Below are 24619 nucleotides of genomic sequence, written 5' to 3' on the forward strand. Positions count from 1 at the left end.
TTAAAGACTGAGTAAATAAAATAATTAAGAGATTTACTAATTAATTTTTAAATATTCTAGATTCTGAGCAAGGGCTATAGATTGTTATACAGTCTTTGTCTCTTTTGCTTTTAACATAATGGTTGGTGTGTGGTAATGCTCAATAAATGAATTTTAATTAGTTACTAATAGTTATTTACAAGTTATATGTATTCTGTTTTTAAAGCCACCATATTTATGTCAAAATATTCTAAAACAATCAAACCAACCATCTAACACATGCATAACCATTAATTATTTTAAAATAAAATATTTTGTTGCTTGCATTTTAGCAAACTTTACTTTTCAAGTATCTCTTCTGATGGCATTTAAGGTATGAATCGTGAAAATGATAAATAACTTGCAGTGAGTCGTAGAAATTACACATGAAAATAGAATAAAAATGGTTTAATTACAGGCTTGTGCTTGTGGTCACACTGATGGACAAAGCCCTTGGGAATATTAGAAAGCTGATCTACCCCTCGCCCAACAGCATCTACCTGGATTTTCACTGCAAAACCTCTTTGTCCCTTAAATTCATGAGAAGAGGAGCGTAGGAATGATGCACCGCTTCATCTGAAGCACCAGCAAGGCTCTCGGTTCATCTGTAGAAGTGAAGCCCTGGGCAGCTGGCACCCTTCCACAGGGAGCTACAAACACCACTTTGCCACATTGCAAGTTTCCTCAGGCAGCAGATGTCTTGTAGCTGCCGTGCAGGTCTCCAACTCTACCAAGCCACCTGGACAACATATTTAATATACCGACAATGCTTTTGTCACCACTTGGGAAAGATTTTTAAAATTTTATTTAATTTTTTCTCCCAACACCTTCATGATCAGTGAAATTTGGCCTCAGATTGCAAAAATTTGTATTCAGAAATGTAAGGGGAAAAATCAAAAGCCTCTCACTTCTCCCCATCCCCCAACTTCCCCCAAGGATTCCAGAAAAAAATGCATTCATCTTCTGTATCATGACAATTACATTTTATTCTTTAAAAATTGAACGTTTCCAAAGAGCAGTTTTGCTGAACCACTACACAGAAAAGTTAAACAACGAACTGTTAAATGGCTCACTCTCCTGCTTGGCTCTGACAGCACCAAACTTTAACATGCCTCCACCACAACTTTAAACTGTGGGTGCAATCCTCTTAGAACATTATCTGGAAAACATTCTGACTTTTTCGGCTGCTAAAGTGATACTTACAGTACCGTTGTGTCTGTTTAGTTTAAAAATGAGGTTGATAACGATGCTTTTCCTAAGATGATCTTCTACTTTTTAATGATACCCATAGTTTCCCCTACATAAATGACTAAATCCTTACAGAATCTCGGTCTTGATTAGCACTCCTGCTAGTAAAATTTCACATACTAAATCAGCACCAGCTGTAGCAAGCAAGAAAGAAAAAGGCAAGTGTAAATGTTCCATATGCCCCACCAAATTGGCATCTGTGTCAGTAACCCTTTTTTTTTAAACTATTGTATACATACATTCTCTTAAGTGTTTTGTTCACAAAATACTGCTAACAAAATTCCTCTGTTGGCACCTCAAGGAAAGAGCCTGTCCTTGGTATCAGTCAACTGCACAAAATACAATTTCTCCTTCTCCTCTTGTGGTCACAGACACACCTGAATGTTCTATGTATATAAGTTGCTTCAAGTTAGTGAACCTTTATTTTGACATCTGTTCCCTGTAATATGACACTGCAGTGCTCTTATCAAGCTGCTTTTCCGTTGGAGTTTAACTGGTAGCAACACCAAACAATGTCAGAGAGACAATCGAACTATTTTGGTCACCTGGAAGGTATCTCAGAGACCAGGCTCAAAACAAATAACCTGGAATGCATTGATGGAAGACAGCATTTGTGATCACTCTCACCTCGTCGCCCCTATTTTCTTCACATTATGAAGGGTCTCTTCACACATAGATATAAATAAAGATATAGACACATCAGAAATAATCCCAAAGCTGTATCTAAGGTGGTACGCTATGCTACTTTAGGTGGTTTTCAATACCTTATCCATTGGGACCTTATTGTCTGAAATCCAGTAGATATAGTTCTTCAGGAACATATTAAAACCATCAGTATGAATCCTACAAGAGCCATTAGAAAGCTACAAACATAGAAGAGTGTACTAATTAAATGGTCTACATATAAGGAGTGTCAGTTGGCCATGTCCCAGAGATAGCTCCCGCACAGAGGAAAAAATACATTTAAGTATTTTCTCCTGTTTGGAACCTGGTTATCCTGGTAGGCCAGCGTATACGGAAGAGAGAACACCCCTTTCTTTGTGACACTCATTGATTCCTGCTCATGCGTCCTCACAAGGGTTGATACTTCGTGTTGCTCTTGTTTACCTCCATGTCTGCCTCTCTGGATTTGACTATAAGCTCCTTGAGAGAGTTTCTCTGTAGTCCTATATCTGTCCTACTGGAGTAGCAGAGTTTAGCACATACCCAGCAAATGTTTGCCCACATCAAAATGGTTAAGGAATGCTCAAAGTTTTTGTTAAAAGCTAAATGAACCGGTTGATGAACAGCTTACCAATTGGGATCAAATGACCCAACTACATAAGGACAAGGGGAAATGGATGAAAACTTCCTTTGTTTCCCTGATGTTTTCCTACTATATACACTCTCTTTCATCAAGTGTTATCATATGGGTATTGAGATTTAGTGAAAGTTACTCTTGATAACGCATTTATGTCTAAGGGTAAAAATCAGAAGACATTTCGGTTACAAGTTAAAAATCTCTTGGATTTTAAGATCCAGTTTATCTAAATTCTTAGTGAAAAATTTTAGAGAAAGGCATGTGGGAAAATCTACAACTACGATATATCTTGCAAAGTGCTTTTATAAAATATGAAAATTCATTCTCTTAGAAACATGTAGCTTCCCTTACAAGACAATGGCTTCTCTCCCTGGTACTGTTAGTAGTCCAACAAATCTGCTAGCCTCCTCTCAGGGAAGCTGTGAGAGGAATTCCCGTAGTGGGAAGTTTGGATGAGACAATCTAATGTTTATATACATGAAATTCAACTACACTTACCAACTGTATAGTGATCTTGCAGCTGTTGTAATGATTATACTGAACGGATTCTTAAAACATTTGGTCATATTATAGTTGACAGTAGCAGTGGTAAAATCTGTATATCTGCTAACCTTTATGCTCCCAGAAAGTAAGCACAGTTGTTTGTATCTCTATGTTCCCGAATATCAGCACAGTAATACAGAGTATATATACAGAGTAATACAGAGCATATATATATATATATATATATATATATATATTTTTTTTTTTTTTTTTTTTAAAGTAGAGGGAAGGATTTTTTTTTTTTGGCTGTGTTGGCTCCTCGTTTCGCGCGAGGGCTTTCTCCAGTTGCGGCAAGCGGGGGCCACTCCTCATCGCGGTGCGCGGGCCTTTCACCACCGCGGTCTCTCTTGTTGCGGGGCACAGGCTCCAGACGCGCAGGCTCAGTAGTTGTGGCTCAGGGGCCTAGATGCTCCGCGGCATGTGGGATCTTCCCAGACCAGGGCTCGAACCCGTGTCCCCTGCATTGGCAGGCAGACTCTCAACCACTGCGCCACCAGGGAAACCCAGAGTATATATTTTTTATACGACTGCTGAATACATGATTTATTTTTTGAACAACTGATTTCTTACATGGTTGCCTGCTTGGTCTGTAATTGGTATGCTTATTTTAATACAGTTGTATGGATGATAAATTACACACTGATATGGGATTTCCCCAGATGACAGACAAGTATTAAAATGAACTTGGAGAGTCAATCAGTCAGGAAGTCCTTTCTGAGAACTCCGTGTGTGTGCTGTCCTACTACACTTCATAATATAGAGTCATCAGCCCAGAAGAATAAGGACAGTTGCTGGTGCAAGCCAGGATGGCATCAAGCTGGCCTCCGGTTGCTTTATGCCTGTGTCTGCTTGTTAAATGTTTTTAACATGAACTTTGGTTCCTGATCCAAGGCAATTTGTGATAGTGTTGAGAAGACACTATGTAGTTATCATCTTAAAATAATTAGGCAATAGAGGAATATGAAAAACAGCGTAGTTTATACAATGCTTACAAGGAGTTCATAGAAAATGGTCGTGTGCAATAGGCAAAGTTCAGGAGGTGGTGACATATGGAATTTTCATTTGGGGCACTGGCCTTCAGATTTCAAGGTGATGTTTGGACTAATCCTGTCTATGTATATTGGGGACTGATGGTTACCAGTTGTCACTGCCTTTTATAATTCCGTAGGCTTTCCTCACCAGAAACTACCTCATTCTCTAGAGATGCATGCCCAGGTACTTTGTGTGGGGTGGTTGCTTCTTAAAAGGCCACAGCCAGGTCACACACTATTTAAAGTGCTACTTTATTTAAGGCAATTTTCAAATGTTTCTTCTCCCTTTGCTATCCATGATTGCCCCATTTCAGTTTGCCATAGAACAGCTGTTTCGATATCCAGCATTTATCCGTTCTCCACATGCATCCAGCCCAGAGGGATTGTTAAGCAGATCATTGTTTTAATTCTGGCTAGATTCCAGGTCCCCATTATTAGTGATCCTGTCTTAACATTTACTGTTCAGTTTGGCTCACAGGTGATGTTGGTTAAATTGGATACACCATCTGGGGTGGGTTTTCATCTGATAGGCACATTCAAGGCTGAGCACACCTACTGCTTCTTTTGGGTCTGAAGCTTTATGCCTTGTGTGATGGCATTCTGGACATGGCTGTGTGCAACCTGGGCTTGAGTCCTGGCACCTCTAGCTAATAGTTCTTTGAATTTGGGCAATCCCCTTCTCTATACAGGGCTTTGATTTTTCTAATGAATAAAACAGAGAGAATCATCATTAATTCATTCCTTCACTTAGTTCCTCGTTAATTTTTTAACCATTTATTAGGCAGCCACTTTTTGCCTGAGACTCTGCCAGGTTCAGAGAAATCAAAGATAATAAAGAATATACCGATACTACATGTATCATTTACAAAATATCTCTTTATATGAATAGATATGAACAAAGAGCTCTGGAGCCTGGAGGACAGAGCAACAAAATCTGCCCCTGGGAATCACAGGATTTCTCAAGAAGGACATGATCATTGAGTTGTATCCTATAACTCAAGGGCTCCAAATTTTGCTTTTGTACATCTCATTGATTAAAATATCCATGTGAGGATAACACGTAATTTTATGTATTGGGAGAAAATGTCAAACATGTACAAATTATTTTTTATTTCATCTGTTAATTTAAATAAGCAAAGTAGACTTAAATACGTTCCACCTGGGATTGTTTGGAGAAGCAAATGGCGTGATGTGTAAACAGAGCAAAATGCTGGAGAAAGCTCTTTTGAACCTGTGGGTGATGTTGCATGCCCTTCCTATCCCAAGAGGGTGTCCCAGGACTAAATTAGAAAGTGAATATGAAAGAATATTGGAAATGTAAAGCATTGATAATAAAAAGATCAGTAAGAGCTAACACTTATTTCACTTTTACAATATTCGAGGCATCATCCTAATGTTCTACATGAATTAGCTCATTTAATTCTCCCAACAACCAAATGGTAAGTTCTAAAGTGTTGATATTGTACCATTTTTGACTTACAAAAATGACAGTTTCATAGGGATCCACCTATTTTTACTTCACTATTTTACAGATGAAGACATGATAAAACTACACACTAATTTAAAAAATTGAAAATACAAAGTATACAGTGTAGCGCTACCTCCATCATGCCTTTCCCCTTGCTTCCATCCTATCCCACAGATGTAACTTCTTTTAACATGTGGGATATGTACTTCTAGTATATTATTATGTCGTAGAAGGCTTTGTAAAAACACTGGATAGAATATTATATGTACTGCTCTATATCCTGCATATTAGATAAACTAAAATTATGTATATTGTTCTACAACCTGCATTGTTCACTTTACATTCTATCATGGACAGCTTTTTATGACAGCTTTTTAAGGTGGGTCTACCTTATCTTATTCAAAGTCTGTATAGTGTTCCATTACATGAATATATCATGACTCATTTAATCAATCCTTTAATGATGATATTGCTATTAAAATAAGGCTAAAAAACAAATATCATATATTAATGCATATATGTGGAATCTAGAAAAAACGGTACAGATGAACCTATTTGCAGGGCAGTAATAGAGATGCAGACGTAGAGAACGGACGTGTGGAAGTGGTGGGGGAAGGGGGGGATGAATTGGGAGATTAGGATTGACATATATACACTATCATGTGTGAAATAGATAGCTAGAGGGAACCTGCTGTCTAGCACAGGGAGCTCAGCTCGGTTCTCTCTAATGACCTAGATGCGTGGGATGGGGGGTCATTGGGAGGGAGGTCCAAGAGGCAGGGGATATATGTATACATATAGCCGATTCACTTCATTGTACAGTAGAAACTAACACAACATTTTATAGCAACTATACCCCAATAAAAAAATAAAAGGAAAAAAAATGAAGGCTACAGTTGATGTCATTATATGTAAATGATCACTCGTATTTTTAGGATGAAGTCCCAAAAGTACAATTATTGTACTAAAGTGTAGATGTGTTTCACATTTTGATACATATTACTAGACTGTACTACCGAACATTTATCACAACATACACTCCCACAAACAATATGTGCTAATGCTCACTTCCTAATACTTACCATCATCTTTGGTGTTCTGATAGAACGCACAGACTCTGTTAGTATGTCTGTGACTCTAGACTCTGGATACCAGATCCTACACAGTGTCATCTTCCCTGGGAATTGGAGACGAGTCAGACAAATTGGTGTAAGCCTGTCAAGTCTGACCTAAGTGAACACAGCTCCAAAATGGCAACCTACAACTGTCGATGATCTAGTAGCTACTGCAACAGGAGTATGGCCTTAGATGGAGGTTTTAATATTTTTAACAAAACTGGACCTTATCTGTGGTAGACAGATAACTGTAGACACGTAATACTCAGAAACACAGTGTAAACCAGCAACAGCCCTATGGGACACACGTGCCTTCACTCCCCAGTCTCTGGCCCTTTGCAGACAACAACAGTTCCAATAAGGACTCCACCTCTGAGTCCTTCACAACACAGTGTCTCCAACAGGCACTGCAAACTCATTAGAGGAGAGGCATTAAATACAAGCTATTTATCGCTGAGCTACACAGTGGTTTTGCCAAATAGAATCCTGGAGATACGGAATTTTCACCGTATCTTCTGTTTTAGGGGAGAGGAGAAAGGTGCAGGTGGCATCTGATCACAATATTTAAATCGTTTTTAAAAACCACTTCCCAGGGACTTCCCTGGCGGTTCAGTGGTTAAGACTCTGCACTTCCACTGCAGGGCTTGCGGGTTTGATCCCTGGTCAAGAATTAAGATCCCGCATGCCCCGTGGCATGGCAAAAACCAAACAAACAAACAAACACACCTCTCAGGGTTCAACAGTATCAAAAATGGGAATAGGTTGAAGCCTAAAGCCCTAGTGTGATTTGTGGGTGTGCCTAGTGGAAAATAATAATAGTTGATGCAGAAAGATTCTGATCAGGACCTTGCTGGTGATGGAGACAAAAGTGATGTCAGGAGAGCAACTACATTCGTTTGATTTCTTAAAACAACTAGGTAAATGGAAATTCTGTATGATGTCTAGCATTTCTTTAATGGTATATATTTCAATAGATAAAACTTAGATTGCTGTCCAAAATTTTTGTTTTGACATTTTCCTTGATATTATATTATTAGTAAGGACAAGTAATGCCAGCTACTATAACAAATAACCCCCAAATCTCAATGGATTAACACAATAAAATTTATTCATTGCTTCCAAAAACGTCAGAAAGTCTTTCTGGGTGCCTCTTTCAAGTGGTGACTATGGGATCCAGGCTCTTTGTATTGTATGACTTCCACAACTGGTCTCCATTGTTACTACCAAAAGAGAAGAGAAACCATGAAAGATCACACAGACAGTTCTGTCCAGTCCTAGAAGGGTTGTGCATCATTTCCATCAATTTCTAACTGGCCAGGACCTAATCACATGGTCCAATCTAAAGGAAGCTGGGAAATGGAGTGCCCCTGTGTGCACAGAAAAAAGAAATGGGATTAACAAGCATCTAACCAGCCAGTCTCTGCCACAGGTGCACAACCAAACCTGGGAATTTTATTTTTCTTTGTAAATTTATCAGCAACACTCCTTAACATTTTGGAGGGAAGACTACTTTGCCATATTTCAATGGGTTCTCAATACCACATAATTCGGGATCAAACTGTATTATGCAAATCAATGAATTCACAAACTCATAGCTCTGAGACCTGGAAGTGATCTTGAGACTCCCTAGTTGAATTCACCTCTTCAAGCAGGTAATGTTCTCTCCAGAGACTTTCAGCCTCTTTTAATCACCGAGAATTTCTTTAATGATTTTTCTCCAAAGACCTTACATTCAGAAATAATTTGTTTACCAAACCACATTTATGGAACAATAGTATTTATTTTTCCAATGCCTTATTAATCAGAAACATAAAACTGCAAATCAAAAGTTCTGAGCAGAATATGAAGTCTTATAATGAGTTGATGTAAAGCCAGTGAGAAACAAAGAAACTGGAGTTCCAGGGAGGCTGTGTGTTATTTTAGTTATGGAGTGAATCGCATTCCCCAGATTCTGATGGGGAAGCTCTAACACCCCAGTGTGATTGTATTTGTAGATAGGCCTTTAAGGAGGTGATTAAGGTTAAATGAGGTCCTAAGTGTGGCGCCCTAATCCTATAGGACCGGTGCCCTTACAAGAAGAGGATGAGATACAGAGATTCTCTGTTCAAACGCAGAAGAAATTTTATGTTGAGACACAGCAAGACACCACTGCCTATAAAATAGGAAGAAAGGTCTCGCCAGAAACTAGCGCTGCCGGCACCTTGATCTTGGCCTTCCAGCCTCCAGAAAGAACTGTGAGGAAATAAATTTCTATTGTTCAAATCACTGTCTGCGGTATTTTGTTATGGCAGCCCTAGCTGACTGATATACCTTTTGTTAAAGGTAAAATTTCCATTGTACTTCTTGAAAATATGAAAATAGTCCTCAAATGCTTGCTCTATCCTTGTCAATTTGATTAGGAACAAACGTATTATTCTCCTTTTGTAAAGAGATTTACTTATATAGGGAAATATCATCTCAAATCTCATTTCTTCTGGATGTAACTGTATCAAAAAGCCCTAGCTAGAAGAGTTAGCTCTGCAAGCATGCACTTACCTAAGATTTGGTATTTATTTGTTTGTTGTTTGCTTGTTCTTTACTATGTTGTCCCACCTCCTAGAGGTTCAGATTCTAGCTTTAATATTCTCTTAGGCAATCTTTGTATACAATTATACATGTATATTAAATGATGTTGAAACTTTCAACCCAAGTTCTCATTTTTAGATTAGTGCAGAGAATGGGAAAAGAAATCATGACAATTAAATGAAACATTTAGATCTGTCACCAGCAAATCATTTCCTCATCCCTCTTCCAGACAAGAATAAGTACATATAGGTTCAGAAAAAGTTATTGAGGCAACATGTCAAGGTCATATTTTTAAAGGCTCGAAAGCCTCTATTGCAAAGAGGTGTTGGTTGTTGGTGTTTGTCACACCCCTCTCTCCCTCCTCCTCCATGTATGACTCTCATACTTGCACTTCATGGATCTGCTTCCCTGTGACCATCACAGACTTAAAGAATGTGAAGACTGTTAGGAAGCAGGATTTAGCATCCCCATTTTAATAATAAATACAAACACACATTTACCCAGTACGTTTTACGCCTGCCTGCAACAAAAACAGCTGAACAGATTGTGATGAAATTCAGAGACTGACAGTCTGACAAAAAAATCCCTTTTTGTCTAAAATCTGGCTTCCATAGGTTTTTGCAAATCTAAATATTTGATTTTGCACTGGAAAAGGAGCCAGTCTTATGTACAATTTATAAAATAAATGTGTAGATACATGTTTTAAAATCTCCAAATTTTGTCAACACATACTGTCCAACTTGAAAGACTTTTCTCCCCCATTCTTTTCCCTATGACTTGGGTGTATTTTCCTCCTGCCTTTTAAGGCTTCAACTATATTTATCTAATAAGAACTCTTTTGCAAACCAGTGTTTCAATAGTGATTTAACACTAGTTTCAGTGTCAAATTGCCCCTTCCACAGCAGGGAGTTTTAAGCCTTGCTGTATTATACTTCCAAGACTCTCAGGAGCTGGAGTTGGGAGATATAATATTTTCTTTGAAGTTTGCCTTTCACTACACACTGGGATGCAAACAAGCTTCAGTAACTCAGCAGTCAAACAATTCCATCACACAGCGACCAGGGCTAAATATTGTACCAAATTTTCTAATTATGTCTTTGTAATATTTGCTACACGAGGTTAGGTGAAGGCAGACTAGAATCAACATAAAACTCCTTGTCTAAACAGGACATCTGGGCTTTGAGGTATGTTGTTTATTGCCTCAAAATTCCCCTTCAGCAAGTCGTAATCACAATAAAGATACCTTAATCGACAAAAATCTTAAAGGTATTTCTGATAAACTCACATATATGTTAACGGTACTTATTGTACCAGAGATGCATATGACCAGACTGTATACAAATGTGAAGTTCCAGGTTAAAACAGATATATTTTATTCCCATGCACATTATTATATTGCCTTTCTGGTTCATATATCATAGCAATTTAGCTGCTGTAGTGCTATTTCTTTAAGGGATTTCTCAACCATTTCATATCCTGAAAGTTGGACCTTTTCCTTTTATGAGATTTCTAACGTTTATGCATCATTCCTTTCTTTCTTATTAATAGTTCAGAGAGAGAGAGAGAAGAAAAAATGATAAACTGCCAAGGAGGCATCTCATCCATGAGAGGGAAGTAAAGTGTTGAAGAACATTCCATGACCCAGAAGAAAGTATCACGAACTGTTTCCCACAGAAGTTGCAGGCAAATCTGAATGGCGAGTATTGTCAGGCGTGTCCCTTGAGGCATCCTACAGCTCTAAAGAGCTGAGGAACTAAGCAAAGTACTTTCTGTTTCATTATAAAAATGTAAATATTTCAGTATTGTCCTAAAAGTTAAATAAGAGTTTTGATGTACTTTAATAGTCACTAATTTATGGCAGCATCTAGACACAGTATCTAGAGAGATCCATATTTTGGAAGAAAGAAGACTTAGGGGTTTCAAGAAGTTATTTGGGGTCTTCTCGATCGCTAGTGATACAGCGGGGAAAGGAGAGAGACTGACTCATAAGAACGTGCCTCTAGCAGTATTTCCTTGAGGGCAGGCTTAGCTAATTAAAAAGGGTCGGCTTTGCTATAGGCAACGGGAAGCATCCCTGCCTTCAATGGGCTGACAGTTTCAAAGTATGGAAACTTTGAAGAAGGGGGTTGAGGAAGAATATACACTAAAATATTAACTGGCAGTGGTGTCTAAGGACTGAGACTTTGAACAATTTTTATTTTCTTCTTTCTGCATACTTATATTTTTGTAACACTATAAAAATGAGCAGGGGACTTCCCTGGTGGTGCAGTGGTTAAGAATCTGCCTGCCAATGCAGGGGGCACGGGTTTGATCCCTGGTCTGGGAGGATCCCACATGCTGCGGAGCAACTAAGCCCGTGCGCCACAACTACTGAGCCCGCGAACCACAACTACTGAGCCCGTGTGCCACAACTACTGAAGCCTGCACACCTAGAGCCCATGCTCCACAACAAGAGAAGCCACCACAATGAGAAGCCCGTGCACCGCAACCAAGAGTAGCCCCCGTTCGCCGCAACTAGAGAAAGCCCGTGCACAGCAACGAAGACCCAATGCAGCCAAAAATAAAGTAAATAAAATAAAATAAGTAAATTTATAAAAAAAAGAGCAGATATGAATTATGTCATCAAAAAAGCGTTTAATGGAAGCAACCAAGATATCCTTCAGTAGGTGAATGAATAAACTGTGATACACCCAGACAATTGAATATTATTCAGCACTAAAAACAACAAGTTATCAAGCCATGAAAAGACACGAAGGAATCTTCAGTGCATATTACTAAGGGAAAGAAGCCAAAATGAAAGGCTACGTACTGTACGATTCCATCCATAGGCTGTGTGGAAAAGGCAAAAGTACATAGACAGTGAAAACCAGTGCTTGCCAGGGATTGAGGGGGAGAGAGGGATGAATAAATGGAGGACAGAGGATTTTTAGGGCAATGGAACTATATGATACTCTATATACATATATGGTACTCTCATACATGTCTGATATTATAATGATATATGATACTATAAGAATAGATATATGTCGCTATAAGTTTGTCCAAACCCATAGAATGTGGAACACCAAGAGTGAGCCCTAAAGGAAACTATGGACTTTGGGTGATTACGACGTGTCAGTGTGGGTTCATCAGTTGTAACACACGTACCACTCTGGTGGGGCATGTTGATAACGAGACAGTCTGAACAGGGATGGCAACAGGGGGTTATGAGAACTCTCTGACCTTCCTTTCAATTCTGCTGAGAACCTAAAACTGCTCTAAAAACAATTGTCTTTAAATGTGAAAAAAACAAATAACTAAAAGAATAAAAAATGAAGAAATATCATGTGCTTTGGAGAAATTAGTATTGTCATGTCCCGTCTCTCGAATCCACTAACTTAACATAGACCCAAATGTCATCCTCTGTGATATTATAAAAAAGAAAGGTCAGCTAAATATGGGTAAACAACTCATGAGGGTGAAAAGGTAAATGCTCAAAGTAGTCAACCACAGGCCATTCAACGTTTATTCAGAAAAGTTTAGGATTATAAAAATAAATATCATTCAAGCCCTACTTAGTAGTATTACGAAGAGGCACAGAAAACTCACCCTCCAGATGAGGCGTCACAAATTGAGTCATAGACCTGCATTCAGTTGAACACCAAACAAGGTGCCCCTTTTTCTAAAGTAATGAATATTCTTCAAACAGCAAGGGAGCAGGGCTGCTGTTTGATGCTGATGACATTGAAAATTTAAGAGAACGGAAATCCCATCATTTTTCATTTGTATGCAAATTTGTCTGTTCCAGAAATTAACCCCTGGACCCCACGTCAGTTTTCATCTCCAGGAATTTTCGCTGCCAGCACCACACGGTTTAGGCTTGTCACTATCCTGAGGTCACCAGACTTCCCCAGTTTAAAAACAACCACCACCCCCAAAGTCAGAATGGGCGCTTTGTATACCCTCATTATTGGAGGAGAGGCCTGCTGTAAAATGCACATCTCGAATGGCTGGCCCTGCTGCCAGCAGCATTGAAATGCAAACCGCAGACGACTTTGGCCAAATAGCTCTCATTGACCACTGCTCCCCGTCTTAGGTGAACCCGGAACAATAGACCAATCCTATTACCTACCCTCCTTTTGAGCCAGATCTTCAACTGTTAAAAAGTTCTTTTGTTAGTTCCCACCTTAGACAAATGTCACCATCTACATGTGAAGGGGAGAGAGGTGATTGAGGTTTTTAATTGATGTGGATTTAATTATGCTAATTTAGACAGCTGTAAAGCATTTCAGTATAGCTGCATAATAGGGCAAGCAAATACAGGTGCCCTTCACTGTAGGGGCTTAATTTTTAACCTAGGTGGCTTTAAAAGAGAAAGGGAGTTCAAAAGCGTGGGCAATTTACGATTTATAGAGGGAGGTCCACCCCAAGCTCTGAACTGTTTAGAAGGCTCTACGTGCACCTAAGAGAGAGTCGAATGAAACCCTCATTCTTCATTGAAAACTCCACACTTGCCTCTAACTAGAAAAGACAATTTTAAATGAGGTGTATATCAAGAATTGATTTGAGATAACACTAAACTAGAAGTTGGGGATTAAAAATGACCTTTATTTTCATCTCTGAAAAAAAAAATCACACAATGGAAATGGTGATAAAAATTAGCAAGAATTAAAAAAAAATTTTTTTAAAGAAAGGGCTTTTGATTTTTTGAACTTTAATGACAAGGTGAGTTGACCTCACCGTGTATCTGACATGACTTTCATTCCATTACCAGCAACATGGAGACATGATACTAGGCGTCATCAGTGGGAAAATAGTATTCTTTTAAATTGCTGTATAATTCTGTTTTGGTTTCTTGGGGTTTTTACTTGGGGTGAATAATGCAGCAAACCCTATTTAAGTTGTATCGAGTCTTAAACAAGTATGACATGGGATCCTATTCCATGGATTAGATGCTCAAGAAACACCACATGGTTAATTCACTGCTCCAGAGGCGGCCTGGTTTTCAAGGGCAATGTCGGACAGGCCGGTATATAATAGTATGAGTGAAAAGGAGGAAGAATCAAAGACATTTTATAGCACTTTTTTTGTGGCTTGCTGAGGTAGGGAGGTCTGAAAATGCTCCAGCACTTCTGTGCCCGGTCACCTCTGGGTGACAATTCCTTCAAGGCCGGAGCTGCCCCTCCAGACACTGAGTCTCTCCTCCTAGGAGGCCTATTGCATTTCTAGAGGACAAAGAGCTTATCAATGAATCATCTTCCTTTCTCCCAGGCCATTTCCTTCTCAACCTTGTCAGGCTTCTCTTCTGCACATTTTCCTTTGTCCTACACTAATCAGACATGTAATTAGCTGGCAAAGAAAAGAAGAAAGAAGCAGGGGCATCTGTCCTCTGTTCCACACAGTGGGTGGAGAGTGACCTTTCCAATCCTGCCCCAGTTTTTGGTGAAAACACACAGATTTGTGCATGAATTCTGACTCAGGTTTTTACTAACTCTTCAGATCTTGGATGAGCTATTTAATTTCTCTGACTTCTTTGTTTTATCAAATGAGATAATCATTCATGGTTCATACATTTGTTGACTCTACCTATGAGCTGTGGATGAAATGTGCCTACTGTTCTTCCAGCACACAATAGGCACAAATGGTACTTGTTCTGTTTCTCTCGTCATCACCCACAATGCTTCATGCTTTCTCCATCCCAGCATCCCACCCCTCACTCCTTTTCTCTTTTCTTTGACCCATAGCTTCTTTACTCATATTCCTTGGGATACCATCATATTACTTTCTCCACTCTTGAAAATTTACTCCCTTCAATTTTGTTTTTATTTCCTTCCCTTCTGCCAATTTATTACTTACTATTTTTTCCTTTTGTTATTTCTCAGAGATTCTCTACCATCTTCCTCTCACCTCTTCCCCCTTTTTGCATTATAATAGAAGTGGAGAAGGGAGGAAGTTGTTAAAAATTAAAATGGGGATCTCAAAGGAGTGGAGAAAAAAATAAATTAACATTCAAGAACTCTAGTGATAAAATTCTGATACTATTTTGCCTAAAGGAAGTCAAAATAGTGTCTGTCTAATGTAAATCTGTACAACTTATTTCTTTCTGTCTCTATGCTATAGGTATAATCTAAAATATGGAAACCAGTCATCCAAAAACAATATGGAAAAGTTGCAACTCAAATTAGTTGAGGATGTTTGTTCTTAAAATGGCATAGGCATGGCAAGAATGGTAATAATGGTAGCACTCTTTTGATTAATACTGTTTTAATAAAATTAATAATAGTAATAATGGGATTCTTGTTTCTTGCAACATGGAAACTTTTTTTTTTTAGATGAATTGTCTTACATTCAATCAATCAACATTACAAAGTGTTCACGTTACGTACAACTTCATAACATCCAGGTCTGTGGGCACCTGTAAAACAGGGGGCCCTCCAATCTCTATCCTTCTACAGGTGGGCAACCTGAGGGTCTGTCCACAGCGCTCGCTTGCCCAGCCTCCTGCCACGTCCCAGGCTGGGGACCGCTGACCAGCAGGCTTCTGAGTCCTGAGCACAGACCTGGGCCCTTCTCAGACCTTCCCGTGAACCACACCTGAGGCTGCTGGGGCAGGGGGCGCTTGCTGAGGCGTGGTCATGTGTGGGCCGGCACCACGGGAGACAGCTGGTCCAGGGGCTCAGAGACCAGGCTCGGGTGAGTAGGCCCCATTCCCTGCGACCGGAAGGATACAGAGCTGAGGTGACAGAATGAGAAGCAGCCTAGGGCATGCAGGACATGACACTAGTTGCTGTAAGGGACAGAACGGGGACAGAGGCTGAAGACCATCGGGCAGCTGAGGAAGCCGGAGACACAGATACAGTGGGGCACACGGAGGAAGCTGTACCCACACACGTCCTCTCCTTCAGGCAGGTCTGGTGTCGGGGGTCTCATCCTCTGCCCGTCCTTCCCCTCCCGGACCTGGGTGTGGCAGAGCAGAACACACAGGGCTGGTACACGAAGGTGAACAGAAGCACGAACATCCCCGTGGCAGGCTTGGGGCTCAGGGGTCGGGAGGAGATGGGAGCTGCAGGACCTCGTCACTCATGACTGACCTCACAGCAACTGTGGGAGATACTGGTTTAGGTAACCAACAAGGACATTTGTTTCTGCTTGTTACAGAGGAAGGAAAAAAAGTCAGCAAATATTAAACTCCCAAAAATGTGCCTTATGCAAGAGTAGAGTGTGCATTTGTGTTATTTGAAAATCTCAAGAATCTAAGGTACAAAAAAGGGAAATGAACCTGACAAAAGGAAACCCCAAACCTGTGTTTAGGGACTGCTGACACTGCCTGGGGTGCCCAAGAATCCTACAGCTGAAGAAAAGCTCACAATACAGGAGTGACGAGCCGCACAAGGAAACAATTTTCTGTAAGAGAGAGTCAGGAGACACAACAAACATAAAGATTAGTACCCTTAATACCTTGATCTAATAATCTGAAAGACAATACAAAATAAAGATGCTTGAAATGATAAAAAAGATTTTAAAAAGGAATAACTATAAAAAGAACAGGACATAATGAAAAAAGGAAAGGAAAATTTGAAAAATAAACAAATTAAGCATGCAGAAATGAGAAATTTGTTCATTAAAATGAAATTCCTCAATGGATGGGCTAATCAGCAGCTAAAGAGCTCATGCCTGAACTAGAAAACATAGCTAAGAAAATTATCTCCAATAAGTACAGAGAAAAGGAGACCCAATGAAAATTTTTTAATGCTAGAAGACATGAAGGAAAGAATGAGATGGTCAAACATATATCTAGAAGGAGCTACAGAGGAATGAAATAAATGAAAATAAATCCATACCTGGACACATCATAGTTAAAATAAATAATAATAAAGTTAAAAAGACATGCATATTAAAGGCAACTAGAAAGAAAACTCAGATTACCTAAAGAACAGCAATTAGGCTAAAGCAGAGATTTCATCAATAAAAATAGAGTCAGCAGGAAATGGAATAATATCTTCAAAGTGCTATGGGAAAAAACAACTGTCGACTTAGAATTTTATACCCACATCAATTATAATTAAAGATTAAGGATGTGATCAAGAGAGTAAGGATTTAGGGCTTCCCTGGTGGCGCAGTGGTTGAGAATCTGCCTGCTAATGCAGGGGACACGGGTTCAAGCCCTGGTCTGGGAAGATCCCACATGCCGCGGAGCAACTAGGCCCATGAGCCACAACTACTGAGCCTGCGCGTCTGGAGCTTGTGCTCTGCAACAAGAGAGGCTGCGACAATGAGAGGCCCGCGCACCGCGATGAAGAGTGGCCCCCGCTTGCCGCAACTAGAGAAAGCTCTCGCACAGAAACGAAGACCCAACACAGCCAAAATTAAATAGATAAATTAACTAAAAAAAAAAAAAAAAAAAAAAAAGAGTAAGGATTTAAAAAAAAAATAAAAACTGATAGAGTTTACTATCATCAGATTTCTTACTGAAAGAACCACCAAAGGATGTACGTCTGTAAAAAGAACATTGACTTAGAATAAAGGAGAGGTACAAAAGGTGGTGCTCAAAGAAACTGGTAAATATGTGTGTAAGTCTAAGTAAATATTGAGGTAAAATACAGTGACTTAGTTTAGGGGATAAAAACAAAGGGGATGTAAAATAATATATTGATGGTAGAAGAGTGTAGTGTTTGGAAATTAAAACAAATAGGTCAAGTGTGCTTGTTAAAAACTTGTGAGCACCACTGAAGAAGTAGAATATATAACTCCCATTTAATAACAGCAACAACAAAAAAGAAAAAGCAATTAATCTAAATAAGAATAGGAAAAAAATGACAAAATGAAACAGGGTAAATAGAAATCATAAACACAATTAAAGTAAATCTCTCTCTTTATGTATATATACACATTCTCTTGGTTCAGTTTCTCTGGAGAACCCTACCAGAGCAGGATTGAAGGCTCATAAAGATAGTGACCTCTGGTAAGAAAATGCATTGTGTTCAATATAATGAGAGACAATTAGAATTGAAACTAACTAGTCGATCTGAGAAATGAGTGGCAAGACTAAGAATACCTTAATAAATAAACATGAGATGGCTTTGAGTTGGCACATGAAATATCAGTCAATCATAAGAAAAACTCCCTTATATCTAAAGCTAGCATTTCCAGTGAAATAAAAAACAAGTAGAATGGCTTAGTATAATTTTAGCTAGAGAAAGGGATGAGAAACTTATTTTTATTCAGCATCTACTAGATGTCAGGCAATTTATGTACATAAAATGATCACTTAATTATCAATGAATTTCACAATATTTAATTATCACAATATAATTCATCACATCTAATTATCACAGTATCCTGCCAAGTCAGACCCTGAGCTTTAAGGAAATCAAGTCACTTGTCGATGGTTACTTGGAAAGCAACTAATTGTTGGGGCTGGTAAGCCTGAAATCTGCAGGGCAGGTGGCAGGCTGGAGACCCAGGAAGAATTAATGCTGCATCTTGAGTCGGAAGGCAGTCTGGAGGTAAAATTCCTTCTTTCTAGGGGGACCTCAGTATTTTCTCTTAAGGCTCTCAGCTGATTGGATGAGGACCAACCACATTATGGAGAGTAATCTGCTTTACTCAAAGTCTACTAATTTAAATATTCATCACATCTAAAAAATATCTTCACAGGAACATCTAACCTGATGTTTGACCAACTCTTGGTTCCCCAGCCTAGCCAAGCTGACATATACAATTAACCACCACACCAGGCCACGGCAATCAAATGAGATCAGCCCTGTACCTTAAGGCTCCTGTCTCCTGTCAGGGCAAGGGTCTCTGAGGTGGCTTGGAGAAAGAGCTCCTCACCACAGGCATGACCACATGCCAGCTGATCTGCAAGCCAGTCTCAGAGGCGTGTGAATGTGAGGCATCAGGGAAGGCCAGTGAGGAGAGAGGTTCAGAGGCCTCCATTCAGGCCTCCATTCAGGAAGAAGGCGGTGAGCTGAGACCACACAGCAAAGGAAGCTGTGATTGGTCAGAAGTCTGAGGGAGAAATGAGGTTGGGGTGAGACTGTGTGTGTGAGAAGCAGCAAGAGAAGTACAATCAGGGCCAGAGAATGTCATGAGGATGGCAACACTCCACAATAAAAACACTGGCTATTAAAGAAACAAAAAGATAACTGGATCTCTAGAGGTACACTCATGATATTTCGGTTCTCAACTGAGTCCTAAATGTGCAGTTGTGGTTATCCTTGAACAATTCTCCAAAACTCCGAGACTTATGACTGTAAGATTACCATTCTTCCATGTTGTCATGTGTTGTCTTAGTCTGTTTGGAAGGCTATAACATAATACCATAGACGGGGTAACTTATAAATAATAGAAATGTATTTCTCACCGTTCCAGAGGCTGGATGTCCAAGATCAGGGTGCCATCATGGGCAGGTTCTGGTGAAGGCTTGTTTCCCGGTTCCAGCTGAGTCCTCACCTGTGGAAGGGGATAGGGAGCTCTCTGGGGTCTCTCTTATGTGGACACTAATTCCATTCATGAGTGCTCCACTTTTATAACCAAAGGCCCTCCCTCCTTACACCATTACTTGGGCCATTAGGATTTCAACATATGCTTTGCCGAAGGGGTGGGGAGGGGATGGGGGATTGGGGGAGAGCATAAAGCAAACATTCAGATCATAGCATGTGTCTTTATATGGGGCCAATGAGCCAGATTTTCTGGCTGCAGAGCTTGGCTTGCCCCTCCCCCCCACCTACTAATCTGGGGCAACTATTTTGACAATTTAAGCCCCAGTTTTCATACCTGTAAAATGAAAATAATATCACCTACATTAAGGTTGCAGTGAAAATTAAATAGGATAATCAATACATCTAAAGCAGTTAACATTTTGCTTGGCCAATAATAAGTGTTTAATGAATGTTAGCTGTTATCAGTTCTATCCATCTCCTCCATCAGAACCATGTTGAAAAGTTAAGCTCTGGCCACTCACTACAAATGCCTCTTGTTTTTGCATGTGTTTATGATGGGTTTTTAAGTTATGTATATGTGAGTATATTTCTATTTCATTTGTGTTTGTGGAGCACCCATTAAATTTAAGAACATATAATGCCTTTCAAACTTCCCATAATGTCTCACAATTCCTAGTGACTTTTATTAAATTTAACAAGCGTTTATTGAGAACATACTATGTTCAGGGTCCCACAACCAGGTGCTATTCACTACAGTGGACGAAACGAATGTGTTTGTCATTAAGAAAGCTTTTCATAAAGTTTTTATATAAAGTCTCAGCACCGAAGTGAGAATGTAATAATATGAATCTGGAGGCCATACAACTGGGTGTCTATCCGGGAGGGGCACAGACTGCAAAGACAAGCTCAAGGTTCAGCGAGTCATATTCAGTTTTCAACGTTTACGAAATGCCTGCTCTGTGCAAGCAGGACAATCCTTAGCTTCAAAGGTGTTAGAAGATGACTTACCTTAAAGATGTGTGCTTTGTTTATTTGCTTTTGTTTTGGGAGGTGATCTATGATTGTAAATTTTTATTAAATCCTAGCAGCATTCTTGACACTAAACAAACACAGTGAGTTGCTAATCATAGCACGGGTCATTTATTTTCTGTTTTGGGTCACTTCTTTTCTCTATTGAAGGAAAAGAACATGACAGCTCTCTGTTAATAATGCCAAACTCAAAAATCCATTTTCTTTTTAAAATCTGAGTATCATGTTCCTTTAACCACACCTCCTTTTTAAACCTGGTATTTTCTGTCCATATTTTTCAAGATCCTACTTAGTAAATAAGACACGCTACTAGAAGGAATCGAGAGGTAAAAGGAAGCCTGAGCCACCATCACCAGTTTCTATGAGCAGGAGGTAGATTATGCTTTCAGAGTTGCTATGTACATTCTCCCTTGGCTCTCCTTCCCCACTGAACCCGAAGAGCAAAACAATACATCTCCCCATGAATATATTATCAGCACTAACTTGACAGTCTCGCTGTTGACAATATTGGTTGTACTTCACTTCACTTTCCTCCTGTGGTCGAAAACCAGATCCAGCCCCCTGGGCCCTTCCTGGGGCTGTACAGCAGCTGAAGGGCCAACTGCCAATGGGTCTGGAACAGGCTTTCCAGCCTCGGCACCTGACTTCCTGGCTGCCTCCATTTCAGGTCTCATTGGTTGATGCGGCAGCTGTGATTCTGACAATGAGCTTGGTGTTGGGTCAAGTTTTTGTCTGGCTGACTTATTCCCATAGATGCCATTTTCCTTGACTCACCCTTGACTACTGAGAATACTCTTTATTACCTTTTAAAATCATGTGATATCCATAAGCAAAAATTGGGATTAACATTTTTGAAAGCATTACCCATGACTGATTTTTTTTTCAATGCTGAAATGCAAGACGTAAAGCTAGAGCCAGCCCAATCCTGCCTTTAGCACAGTGGTGTATCAAGTATCACTTGTAACTTCAGAATAAAATGCACAGATCTTTTTTCCTGATCTTAGGAACCTGGATGCAATGTCCACGCATGGAAGCAGTTTACAAATGCAAAAGTAGGAAGCGTTTTTATGTATTAGAAACATTGTGACAGTCCTCCTTTAAAAGAATAAATAATTGTGTTCTAATATAAAGAATGCGGAATAAAAATATGTATAACTCTATCGATAAAACAGGACTTTTATTCAATAGTTATAAGACAAGTCACTTGCAGAACTTGCTTACACAAGGAAAAAAGTCTCGGTGGTGTAGCTTTCTTTACCGTAGAACACCATCCTCCCCCAAAACAGACTGCAATAATTAATGTCCGTAGTAGAAAAATTCTATGTGATATAATTTATTTATGCTTTGTTTAAAAAATGCCAAATTGAATGCCAGCACTTGAGATCTTGAAATAATGCTGCATATGTTGATACAATAATTTATTAATTTTATTGATTCTCCTGCTTATATGTTGATATTTTAAAGAACTGTATTGTTTTTATTACACAAATTTATAAGATATCTAAATATTAAAGAAATATATAAAGTAGAAAATAAAAGTCTAACCACAGACATTTTAATATAAACAGCCTGGTGAATAGTCCTTCAAACTTTTCTCTCCATATTCTAATGTATACAGACATAATTTTTACCAAACTCTATCTAATATTTCTTAGACTTTTTTTCATTTCATGATCTCTAAAACTATCTCATTCTTTGAATACACACATATTAGTGGGTTATATGAGTATTATATAAAATATACAAATATTAGTGTGTTAAGTTCATGGCTTTGCAGCCAAATGTCTTGGTTGAGTTTGAATCCTAGCTTCACTATTAGTAATGCTCTGACTTTGACAAGTCGCTTATTTTCTCTTTAATCCACTTTCTAAACTTGTAAGGTGTGATATGAACAATGCCTCCCTGAAATGGTTGTCACGCAGGATGAGGAGCTACTGCTTGGCCCTGGTAGGCACGCAACCACGACAGTGCTGCTACCGTGGATGTGTGATATCTTCTTAGCAACCTCATGTTGGTGGACATTTAGAGTGATGACAATTTTTATTCTCATACATCACACACTAGTGGACTTCAAAGTACAATGTTGTGAGTATTTCTAAAGGCTGTATTTTGGAAGTACAGTTTTCTAATCAAAGGTGATACACATCTTTTAAATGATAGATATTGCAGAGTAATCATCCCCCAAATTCTAACTACTCACACTGTGAATAACAGTGAATGAGAATAAATCTGGGATCATGAGAAATATTTTATTAAATCTTTTATCTATGCAATAAAAATGCATAGTTTTTTTTTTTTACAAAGAAGCAGGGGATTACTGTAACACAACATAAGTAACACTTGTATTATCCATAAAAATCGTTTTTTTCCAGAATTCCCATGATTCTCACAGTTCTGCAAGTCTTTGAGCCTCTCTCTGTCCAGAGAAAGAATTCATAGCATCTTGTCTTCCTATAATCAGTTACTATTAACTGCAGAACATAAGAGTCCATCAGGCAGCTACTCATAAATATCTACCAATCAGATGTGTAACAAATGCTTATGAAAATTAATAAGTCGAGAAATGGAACAATTATGTCATATTCTACAGGTGTGGTAACAGTGTTTCTGAAACCCAGACTGAACATAGCCTGACCACTCTACCACATATTCAGAACTGAGATGGTTCCAGGCTACTTTTCTGTAGTTACACCAGAGCACAAAGAGGACAAAAAACATACTGATAGCAAGTGCCTCTAATGTCTGGTAATAGATGGTACATGTGTGGTGTGAGAGAGTATGCCCTCAAGCAGTGAGCACTGAATGGCAAATATTTTACAGCTTCTGGAAATACTTATACATTTCTTTCTAGTTCTTTGGCATATAGCTAATTTGAGGCTTTGTCAGGGATCATAACATCTGATGCAATGACAGTAATATCCATCTCTATCAAGACAGAGTCCAAAATTTTTTTGTGAATAATAAAGAGGCTTGACACCACATTAATAGAAGGGTAAAGATAAATATTTACACAGGAGAAGTGGTCCATAGGCAAATCTGTTCTCACACACAGCTGCAAATATTGTGTTCTTTACAAAGTTGTATTTGCCTTCTGTGTTCTGTGTTGTTTACATGCCCTAAAACCTTTGCACAATGGAGTTTTAAGATAAAATACATAAAAATATTTAAATATTATCATTGAGAATTTTATTTCACCCTTTCTAAAAATAGGTTAATCTGTGGCATTGATATTTTTCAACCTCAAATGAAAATTTTTTCAAAGAGTGGGAATTTGGAGCCAAATAAAAAATTAATGCATTTATATTTAAAAAAGAGTTATCCAAGAACAATATTTGCGTTATATAGTTTCATATTTAACCCGTTTTAAACATAATTTTCTAACTTATCTTCATTTTATTTTATTTTATTTTTTACCTTATCTTAATTCTAAACTACAATTTTTCTATAAGAATAGAAGCCTAATTCTTTGGAAATAGTGTTCAGTTGGCATAATTGGTATTATAGAGTTTTAAAGTATACTATAGAATATTCTGGCACTAGACACTAAATTGAAATTTTAAAGAAAACGTTGGAAATAGCTGTAAGGGGGAAAAAAGTAGCCTTTTAAATCTAATTTGTTATGCACCGCAGTAGGGTAATGGATGCAATGAAAGTTCTTTTATTGAGTTCCCATGTCCAAAAGGTATTTAGGTAGCAAAGGATGTTAAGCAGACCCCCTGCAATCCGCCTTTAACTGAAGATAGCAGGAAATAAGGTATATAGGTCTGTGTCCTCCTGGTTTTTATTTCCTCGGGAGTACAACTCATGCAAAGGACACCTTAGGCTGCTTAGCCGATCACAAAGGGTGCACTAGACCCCCTCGCCAGCTGCCTGAATAG

At 38.8% G+C, this 24619-nt stretch overlaps 1 protein-coding gene across 13 annotated transcripts in view; it reads right to left on the reverse strand.

Annotated features, from left to right (window-relative positions):
- Positions 1–24619, reverse strand: part of GTDC1 (glycosyltransferase like domain containing 1) — a 453605-nt gene that overhangs the window by 24841 nt on the left and 404145 nt on the right. For 8 of the 13 annotated variants that reach the window (XM_059927775.1, XM_059927784.1, XM_059927777.1 and 5 more), the window contains 2 exons: positions 19634–19722; positions 7814–7943 (listed from right to left, as the gene is read on the reverse strand). In XM_059927775.1, coding sequence (XP_059783758.1) covers positions 7877–7943; positions 19634–19722 — 156 coding nt within the window. In that variant the 3' untranslated portion in view covers positions 7814–7876. Of the gene's footprint in view, positions 1–7813; positions 7944–15601; positions 16225–16253; positions 16369–19633; positions 19723–24619 lie in introns of those variants that run through there. The other 5 variants (XM_059927778.1, XM_059927779.1, XM_059927776.1 and 2 more) reach the window with 5 other exon arrangements.

Source organism: Balaenoptera ricei, chromosome 7, assembly GCF_028023285.1.
Source record: "Balaenoptera ricei isolate mBalRic1 chromosome 7, mBalRic1.hap2, whole genome shotgun sequence".
Lineage (NCBI taxonomy): Eukaryota > Metazoa > Chordata > Mammalia > Artiodactyla > Balaenopteridae > Balaenoptera > Balaenoptera ricei.